Consider the following 10,217-nt stretch of genomic DNA (forward strand, 5'->3'; position numbering starts at 1 on the left):
AGGCGAAAGAGCAAAATGGGAGATGTGCATGAGAACTGTGACGATTAAATGAGAAATGACTCGACGTACTGATGCGAGTAGTAGTGCAGATTCGGGGACGGATCTAAGCAACTGCGAGTGGTTCCACCATCTCGCCTCCCACATCCACGTGAGCATCTGACGGGCCAGAGATAGATGGTGTAAGAGCACAGGGGACAGAGACGAACGGTGTGAGAGCATGGGGGACAGAAACAGTGACAGATTCCGGTATGAGAGCATGGGGGACAGCGACAGCGACAGAGTCCGGTGTGAGAGCACGCTGAGGGACGGATGTTGCACTTGACCTTGCTATTTTGACCAGGGCAAGCCTATCACTATAGCTCTGATTATTTCTAGTCAACAAGCGCTCGTTTCGAACAAAAAATTCAAGTTAGCGTACCTGTTTGGCAAAAGGTTCGAGCTTCCTCCAGTGCGTCTCAAATTGTGAGTTGGAGCCGTTGGGGTTGTCCTTGCACCAATCCGTTCGACAAAGACTTCTGCAAAGGTCGCCCAGTAAGACATGATGGTAATAGTACCTGAAACGACACTTACTTTGCAGTTGCACGAATAGTAGTCTGTTTCGGTGCGGTCACTTCCTTTTTTTTAGCGCCTTTTGAAACATCTGTGGCACCCGGCATGCCCGCAACACCATTCTTGCTACTATCCGTAGTGGCCAGAGTAGGTGACGGTGTTCAAAGGAGCAAGTGCAGCGCTGGCATGCATTGCTTGCGACAGGTATTGCATGAATGACATGTCCGATGTTGAACGTGATTGAGGAACGTGAATAGTATCGATGGGATCCGAGTCACAAACCGAAGTGTTTTCCATGTGCGCAGCAAGTTTGACGGTCGACGACACAATGCTGGAGAATATTGGAACAGCTGAATTGGGCACGAGATGGACCGGTGGGCTCTCTTGTGCATCCGGAAAGAGTGATGCGAGCGGATTGATGATCTTATATAGTAGTAATAACTTTTAGATACAAGAACTCGAAGGGATGTAAGATCAGACTCACTTGAACTTTAAGCTGGGGTTGGCCGGTGGCCGTGGACTGCGATGGAATGCCTTTAATATCTGTTGTAAGCATGATCGGCTCATCAAGGGCCTGGGCGATGTCTCTGTAGGACATGTGGTTCAGTGAGCCTGAGTCGTGGTTGTTGGGCATGATTGGAGGATGTGTAGTTGTCGGCAGAATGGTAGTGTGGCCCTGAACAGTTGGTGGTAGTACTACAACGGAGGGTAGTGACGAAGATGAGATGCGATGAGCCTCTTTCTTTTTCTTCGAGGTGCGTGCTTGAGGAGAGATTGCAACTGACTGGGGCCGCTTTGATGAGCTTGCAGTTGACATAGAGTCTTGAATAGCTGGTTCGAGCTTCACGGTCTATCTCATGCAGACCATCGGAGGCTAGATCTCCAAAGTCATTATCATGAGCGGGCGGCTGGGATGAGGGCGAAGGTGGACGTGGTGTGCATGCTCTCCCAAGCTGCACATGCTCCAGGTTGCTCCGTACTACTTCTCTCGCCGGATTGACAAAGTTATTTACGTGTCCCCGACGAAGCCAATGCAATATCTTCCAAGCGGTGCTTCTCATGGGTGCGGTAGGTGCTTCTGGTGACATTTTTCAAGATTCCATTGCATTTCCTGGTACACGAACAGGTGAATTCACGTTGTGTGCGTTCTGCGGGCATGAGAATGGTGTTGTGAGTACGAGTCGATGAGATATATTTTGTTACTGATACGACAGCGGTCTGTTTATCGTTACATAACTAGACATCCTGTAAAAATCAACCATTTTGTGTATGCGCGTGTATATGCGTGTATCCCCTCTGTATGTAACTGTATATCCCTGGCTGAGCGTGGAGTAGGATTTGACTGGGTATGAGTACACATGCGCACGTATCCCATTTAAAAACTGGTGTTTATGCGCCATTGCTCCTACCTTGAATGTTGCCTCGACAGCTTTAACTTTAGTTCCTGGTTCTTCTGGTGAAAATAATGGACTTTTGCATACATGGTGCATCCGCAGGACTGCCTTAGACCGCCATAGTACTAGCATTTGTTACGGTTGCACCGAGGGTTTTGGGATGGGCTTTAGATATGAATCGAGATGTTCATGCCGTTGTATTTGTTTCCTTTTCGCGCTCTTTGTAATGCTTCTCGAGTAATTATAGATGTGGGATGTCATCCTTATTCCGTTCCCTCTCATCTTCAAGCCCCTTCTCCAAATGATCCTACTCCACATATCAGTGGCGCAAATAAGAGGGAGAAAGATCAAGCACTCACAATTTGCGCGGCGAATTGTTCATCATCACCGCCATCTAATCATCTGTCATCTCTCCTGCCGGCACGAGCAGGACTAGCGGTAGTGACTTAAAGAACTTGGGCAAAGTTGAGTATGGAGGTAAGAGTAGCGGGACGGTAGAATGCGACCGGCTGTAAGGGGAGATCAACATGAGAACGTGCACTTGGGATGATAAAATGAATGAACGACAAAGCAGGAATAGAGCACCGTAACGCCGCCCAAGCTCTTCGCTGCAACGTACAACCTGGAAATTACTCATTGCATCACCCGCCTGCGCCAAAGGGATCTTGAACCCTGGACTAAGAGTGAGATGACACGCATTGTAGAGAAGAACCACAAGGCCAGTCGTGAATAGTTGGTTTTGGCCATATGTCAGTGCACTTCCGAATCAGCTAGTGAGGCGGGTAATGTATTGGATGGCGAAGAGGGAGAAGGAGTAGAGGAAGAATTCGAGATGAGGTGCAGAGGGCATTTGGCTGTCCATTTATTTGTGAGAGGAGATAATGATGAGTGAAAACCCAACCTATTTTGAAATATATCAAGTGACACAGCTCGCCCATTAACACTGATGTATCGCTGGTGGAGTATAAAAGTGATCACTGCAGAGGCAGAGACGAGATTCGTGTCCCATGTAACGCCCGAGACTATATCAGGTTCTTTCTCTGCTGCCTGTCCGAAGACATGACCGTGGGAGATGCGATCAGTCTCTCAGTGCGATACAATCTTGGCTATGCTCTTGAATGCACGAACGAATCGGGAGATCGTCCACGATTATCTGTAAATGACGAACACTTGACAGACGACCGGAATGAAACCAAGTTGAAGAGTAAAGGATGGCTTGCTTATGTAAGAATATGAGGTTAATTTCATATAGATCTGTAGTGCCTCAAGCCTCAAAGCGCGGACTCTTCCGTGGGGCTATCTACAACCATGACTTTAAATCTCAGAGTGAACATTAATCGTCTTGCAATCAAGCTCCTTCGACGAATAGGCATGTTGGAGCCTCCTGAATCTCTCCCTTTTCTTTGCTTTGATGATGAACTGGCTGTGAACTTCAATGTTCGCCCTTATCGAGACTTCATTTCACAACATATAGACAACTTTGGAAATAATCACTATATGCAATGCCATTTACTCCGCGTTGATCACTATAAATGCTTGCAAAATGCAGAGCACGAGTTCCTCGTCCTCCACTTCACCCATTGGAACACTCAAGCTGGCAGTTCTGCCACAGCGGCTATGTGTGTTGACCGCACCGTCGACATCCCCACATACTCACACGCATCTGGGCTTCTTACACCATCGTCATCGGAATACCCTGCACGAGATACAGTTTACCTCATCGGTCGTGCTAGTGACTTGAATATCCAATCACATCTGACTGCCAGGCTCAAATCTTACAGACGGATATCCTCACTTTCGTTCAATTTCGTTCGGCCTTCTGTTTTACACGTCGCAGACCTGTTAGTTCTAGTGAACCAGCAGGACTTCAGCTATGGCATCCTCCGTGCCCAATGCTACTGGTGGAGTCGCACTATTTGCAAGAGCTTGGAAAGGCTTTTTAGAGGAGAGGAGCAAGTGTTTGACCCCGACAACCGTGGCCACTTTGGCCCCATTGTAGTAACGCAGTCATCGGAGGATGATATCAACAACATCTGTGCTAGATTTTGGCTAGTTTATGAGAAAACAGAGAAGCAAGTGGCTGACCTCCGGCTTCAACGTCAGACAGAACATGCACAGGTACATATTTTCAGCCAAACCAGCCTTTCCTTCATTGATTGTGCTCGACCCTGTAGATTCTGGAACAAGGCCGCTCCCAGCGGCAGCCTGAAATCGACGAGCGCGACCGCCAGATCGAGGAGGTGTGCATTTTTTGCTGATGCTGGTCTTCTTTGACTGACGGTAGTTCCCTTCCTGAACTTCAGTTACTAGCTGAACTTGAACGACTGAGGACGCAGCCTGCCCCAGGTACCAACTAGACCTTCACAAGTCACATCCTCACCTGATCATAGCAGTGAAGCGCACTGTTTTCAATTCCAACCGTTTCCATAGATCAAGTTTCTGCGGTAGTTAGCATATCCGTCGGTCTGCTCAATGAAAGTTGGAGAAAGACGATACACATAGGTTTGATTATGTAGAAGTCAAAGTCATAAATTTATATGAACATATCGAAATGTTGCAGGTTAGTAGACTCGTAGCCAGTTTGGACTATGTCTTTGAGATGTTAATTATTTGATGTAGTCAGACTGGTCAACCTCAGGCAGGCGAAGCAAGGAGTTTGAAATTTGACAGATGCCGATGATGCCGGTTTAGGTAATCATTATAGCGTTGACTGCACAAGTCCTTATTAGTTCGCACCTTAAGCAAAGTATTGTATGCTTCTCAGACATCATAGTCCATCGAGCAACTGAACTTAACATCTAATAGGGCCATGAAATGATACTTTTTCATGCCCATGCCGCAATATCAGCTACCTGTCGAGCCTTTGATTTATATTGTCAATCCTTCGACGAATGTTGTGATCCTTGGGAAAGAGCATGAAGTTGTGAAGATGCCTCGAGAACTTGCCGGTGTTGTGTCATTGGAAGGGCACTGGTAAAGTCCATTGGGATATTTTTAATCACGTCTCAAGCAGCGAGAGATAAAGGTTGTATGAAACTCATGATTGAAACTTAACATGGCATATAGTCTGAGCGAGAGCAACGAACAGGAGCAGACACAAGAGGAAGTTACACAGGCAGATGAACTTTTCAAAACTGTCCATGCAGCACATCACATCCCAGTTTGGGGAGCATGAGCTGACCTTGGTGCAGCACAAGAGCAAATGGTGTGTTGGCCTTGTGGTGTAGAGTCTCACACCTGTTGACATTGACAATAACAATGCTTGGGTAAGTTTCACACTCTTTGTGACTAGCCAGAGAACACAATAACCATTGATGGGCCCGCTCACAAGACAGCTGATGCCATAAAAGTGGTTGGCACCCAGAGCAGGCCAGCAGCACAATCAGCCAATAATACCCTATTTTTGAACAGATGGAACAGACACTTTTCTCATCAAGTATTGGTAATTTAATACCGGATGCAGATCACATTGTAGTAAGTATTTATTAACTTGTCGATGTATATTAATTTCTTACAAGACCAAGTGCAAGTGCAATTATGTTCACAGGATCTCTATTCCAACATCTTCAAATGGCATTAACACTTTATCGGCAAAGCCCCGTGTTAAAAACAACTTTTCAATAGCAAGACGGGGACTTGCAGTATTGTATGCCAGAACTCAAGTGTGTTTATGCAAATTCAGAGGTGCTTGCGTGCGCCTTGCCAACTGTGGGAAGCAGGTATGTTTTTGTCCGACCTGGAAATTTCACAGTGGTCTTACTTTTCACAGACACGAGAAAAGAAGCAAATCATATGCAATCATATGTGATGCGCTACCCACTACACAAAAATCTCGATATTTCTGATACTTTTCGTTATATAATACTATACCAAGCGTGCAGTCACCATAAAAGTAGTTGTATCATTACTAGTGTCTGACACCGATTACCATATCCCCTAATATGTATCTGAATTTCATATATAAAATGACTTTCACCTTTAAGGAGTGTTTTATTGCTATTAGTTACGGTCCATTTGTGATGGATGATCACGGATCTTTATCTTGAGAGACAAAAAAAAATGAAATTAATTGGCTATACACCGCTACTTAACAAGATTTAGATATTTGGCTCAGGAATGAGGAGTTCCAGTAATATAATTGATGAGAAAGGGCTTATTGATGCTTTGAGGTGCTCAGATACTAAGCGAATAGCACGGATCTCATTACAATCTACACGAAGTTTTTCTGAAATCTATTGACTGCGATGATTTCTTGTGAAATCAAGACATTGTTCTAACCCCGTGCATTAGATGTTGACGAGAAATGGAAACTGAAGACCAAGTCAAAAATCCTCCAACGAAAACTATGGTGATCGTGCACGGTATGGTTGTTATCAAAGACCGATCTGGCACTGTGAAAATACCAGCTAAAAGGCCCAGAGTAGATAATGCTACGCTATTGAATAACACATATTCATCATTATTGTGATAGATTCAAGTGAGAGTGAGAAAATACCTTGTCGTTCGCAACAAACTAGGAGCGCTATAGATGATAGCAACCTTCGTAAAGTGGTATTGCAAGTTATGAGACTGTTAAAATGTTCGGGTGAGAAAATAACTGCAAGAATAATATATTGAACTTGAGCGCACGGCAAATTGAAGAGACTTCATCTTCTGCCCAAAGTGTTGTGCCACAACGCCCGCAAAGATGCAGTGGACGCTAAGGATAAGTGAAAGAGAGCATAGTGTTCTTGTTGTTACTTGGGAACCAATATTCGGAATAGCAAGTATGCTAGCATCTACTGCCATGATAACGCCCGCCTGGGAAAGAACAAGCACACGAATATCAGAAAGGTGTACGTTGATGGTAAATCACATACCAGAGTGCTGTGCTTTATGTTGTCGTCGTTGAAATGGTCAAGGAATTTCTTGATATCAAGCAGATTGACAATACCGTCAACGTGAAGTTTTTCAACATGCTCCAATACCATCACTGGAACACCAAACATAGCAGCTGTCGATAGCAAAGATAAAAACCGGATATTTCGGTTTCGTTTGCTTCCCTCAATTGAATGGGTCCGCATCAGACGAGCTTCTGGAAAACCATAGTAGTTGAGAAACTGGTGATGGCCTTTCCAGCAAATTAAAACTAAATTTTCGGAGCGCTGATCCTGTCACTTACGTAAAATATTCCATATCCTTCCTGTTAGTTTATGCGAGTCAGTTAGTATTCGAACGAGAGCTGCAATCAACACAAGCGCACCACAGTATGCGACGCCTTGTTCCTTCAAGGATGCATCGGAGTTGAGAAGGTTCTCTGCAATTCTGTTTAAAAAAAGGAAAAGGATGTATAATGTCTTGCGAAGTACCAAAGCTAATAAGGCGAGCGATCACTTTCTCCGTTTGGTCGGTGCTCCAAAACAATGATGCCGCAGTCGATTGTTCCAGAATCAACCCCTCTATCATTTATTCTTTGATATCAGTCATTGCTTGATACAAGATGCGTTTCTTACCTGCCAGATACCATTCTAAGTGTGCGCGTAGCTCAGTAGCATCCGAGCGTTGCATACTATAATGACTTGGAAAGAAATCAATGTGCTTCCTGAAAAAAATTCGTGTCAGTATCCCAGAAGTCTCTTTTCTACCTCATCGACATGTTCTCACCAAAATTGTGCCTCCAGCTCGAGCCCTGACACCACCATGGAATTATCAGCATAATCAGAACGCGTTCATTGGGGAATAGAACTTGCTCTTGTGGTTCCACTCTCTCGCAAAGGCGCATTCCTGGAATAGAAGGTCGGCGTTAAAATCCTCAAACCAAGCAATGGTGCGGGCATCCGGGACCACGCAATAGTATTCGTAGTAGTCTCTGTCTTCTCTTGTAACAGGCTTTACCACCATATACCATGTTTCTTCCTGCAATCTCCTGCGGGCTGCCCTTATCCAGTTCTGAAGATTGTTCAATTGATTAGGCGTGTATTTTTTCACATCGCTTCCTGTATATGTTTTCTGTCTGATTGTGAGATATGCGACAGACAAGAATTACCGATGAATATTTACTTACCATTGAGACGTCGAAATAATACAATACTCCTGAAGGATGCACGATTCCTTCCCAGACACCGTAGCTGTGTTTCCTTCGGGAATGACGTATTCAGTTTGGTTCAGTAGGAAAAAGACTAACTCAACCCACCTGAAGCCATCAACCTGTTTGCACTTTATCGAGTAGTCAGGGCCAAGCGCAGAATCACTAGTATCATGAATAAAAAAAATTAGAGATGTCCATGACAGGCCCAGGTGCTCCAAGTCAGGCTGGCACTGTGACTGTGCTGCAGCGAACTGGCACTACATCGTCGTAACTGACCTAGTACTAGTACTAGTAGTCACACTGACCGGGAAGTCGCGCTGATTCAAGTCGAAGGACTTACTGCATCACAGCTTTTGAATACATTTGCAACCTTGATGGCCATGAGGGTATGCCTAGTTTCAATAAGTCAGCATCTGTAAGAGTACTATGAGTCTGGCTCAGAGTCGTTGCCATTTGATTGATGTTCAACTAGGGCGTATTGACATGACTAGTCACGGTAACCTGACTTATACCAGTAATATACATACCTATCCCTTTGTGTAGTAGATACACACCTATCCCTTTGTGTAGTCGTACCTATCCCTTTGTGTAGTCGTACCTATCCCTTTGTGTAGTATAAAGGCGGAGACCGTGATGAGTCACGAGTAGTTAGTTGCCGGTCAAAAACGTATTCAAGGTGTTGAACAAGAATTGCCCCTAATGCACCCAGTCAAATCCTACTCCACGCTCAGCCAGGGATATACAGTTACATACAGAGGGGATACACGCATATACACGCGCATACACAAAATGGTTGATTTTTACAGGATGTCTAGTTATGTAACGATAAACAGACCGCTGTCGTATCAGTAACAAAATATATCTCATCGACTCGTACTCACAACACCATTCTCATGCCCGCAGAACGCACACAACGTGAATTCACCTGTTCGTGTACCAGGAAATGCAATGGAATCTTGAAAAATGTCACCAGAAGCACCTACCGCACCCATGAGAAGCACCGCTTGGAAGATATTGCATTGGCTTCGTCGGGGACACGTAAATAACTTTGTCAATCCGGCGAGAGAAGTAGTACGGAGCAACCTGGAGCATGTGCAGCTTGGGAGAGCATGCACACCACGTCCACCTTCGCCCTCATCCCAGCCGCCCGCTCATGATAATGACTTTGGAGATCTAGCCTCCGATGGTCTGCATGAGATAGACCGTGAAGCTCGAACCAGCTATTCAAGACTCTATGTCAACTGCAAGCTCATCAAAGCGGCCCCAGTCAGTTGCAATCTCTCCTCAAGCACGCACCTCGAAGAAAAAGAAAGAGGCTCATCGCATCTCATCTTCGTCACTACCCTCCGTTGTAGTACTACCACCAACTGTTCAGGGCCACACTACCATTCTGCCGACAACTACACATCCTCCAATCATGCCCAACAACCACGACTCAGGCTCACTGAACCACATGTCCTACAGAGACATCGCCCAGGCCCTTGATGAGCCGATCATGCTTACAACAGATATTAAAGGCATTCCATCGCAGTCCACGGCCACCGGCCAACCCCAGCTTAAAGTTCAAGTGAGTCTGATCTTACATCCCTTCGAGTTCTTGTATCTAAAAGTTATTACTACTATATAAGATCATCAATCCGCTCGCATCACTCTTTCCGGATGCACAAGAGAGCCCACCGGTCCATCTCGTGCCCAATTCAGCTGTTCCAATATTCTCCAGCATTGTGTCGTCGACCGTCAAACTTGCTGCGCACATGGAAAACACTTCGGTTTGTGACTCGGATCCCATCGATACTATCAATCACGTTCAACATCGGACATGTCATTCATGCAATACCTGTCGCAAGCAATGCATGCCAGCGCTGCACTTGCTCCTTTGAACACCGTCACCTACTCTGGCCACTACGGATAGTAGCAAGAATGGTGTTGCGGGCATGCCGGGTGCCACAGATGTTTCAAAAGGCGCTAAAAAAAAGGAAGTGACCGCACCGAAACAGACTACTATTCGTGCAACTGCAAAGTAAGTGTCGTTTCAGGTACTATTACCATCATGTCTTACTGGGCGACCTTTGCAGAAGTCTTTGTCGAACGGATTGGTGCAAGGACAACCCCAACGGCTCCAACTCACAATTTGAGACGCACTGGAGGAAGCTCGAACCTTTTGCCAAACAGGTACGCTAACTTGAATTTTTTGTTCGAAACGAGCG

The 10,217-nt window shown here is 45.5% G+C and overlaps 4 protein-coding genes across 4 annotated transcripts; 2 read left to right on the forward strand and 2 right to left on the reverse strand.

Moving 5' to 3' along the window:
• Positions 1–103: 103 nt before the first annotated feature.
• F5147DRAFT_661687 (uncharacterized protein) lies at positions 104–1,637 on the reverse strand (the record flags this gene model as incomplete). The annotated part of the gene is made up of 6 exons (XM_041434725.1): positions 104–361; positions 419–515; positions 571–678; positions 770–972; positions 1,034–1,225; positions 1,335–1,637. 6 exons carry the CDS (start codon positions 1,635–1,637, stop codon positions 104–106), a joined length of 1,161 nt encoding a protein of 386 aa, XP_041284045.1.
• Positions 1,638–3,443: 1,806 nt separating this feature from the next.
• F5147DRAFT_542296 (uncharacterized protein) lies at positions 3,444–3,929 on the forward strand (the record flags this gene model as incomplete). Its single annotated transcript, XM_041430266.1, has 1 exon — positions 3,444–3,929. A coding segment is annotated over one exon (486 nt), but the record flags the coding sequence as incomplete, so codon positions are not given.
• A 2,487-nt stretch (positions 3,930–6,416) lies between these two features.
• F5147DRAFT_784802 (uncharacterized protein) lies at positions 6,417–8,392 on the reverse strand (the record flags this gene model as incomplete). Its single annotated transcript, XM_041442876.1, has 12 exons — positions 6,417–6,512; positions 6,573–6,743; positions 6,803–7,053; positions 7,105–7,125; positions 7,186–7,239; positions 7,292–7,381; positions 7,436–7,520; positions 7,587–7,611; positions 7,669–7,931; positions 7,987–8,059; positions 8,116–8,129; positions 8,351–8,392. The coding sequence occupies 12 exons, from the start codon at positions 8,390–8,392 to the stop codon at positions 6,417–6,419; spliced, it is 1,185 nt and encodes a 394-aa protein (XP_041284047.1).
• Positions 8,393–8,973: 581 nt separating this feature from the next.
• Positions 8,974–10,182, forward strand: F5147DRAFT_661690 (uncharacterized protein; the record flags this gene model as incomplete). Its single annotated transcript, XM_041434726.1, has 5 exons — positions 8,974–9,276; positions 9,386–9,577; positions 9,639–9,779; positions 9,930–10,030; positions 10,086–10,182. Coding segments are annotated over 5 exons (834 nt in total), but the record flags the coding sequence as incomplete, so codon positions are not given.
• Between the last annotated feature and the right edge of the window lie 35 nt (positions 10,183–10,217).

Source organism: Suillus discolor (assembly GCF_016758755.1).
Source record: "Suillus discolor strain FC423 chromosome Unknown F5147scaffold_675, whole genome shotgun sequence".
Lineage (NCBI taxonomy): Eukaryota > Fungi > Basidiomycota > Agaricomycetes > Boletales > Suillaceae > Suillus > Suillus discolor.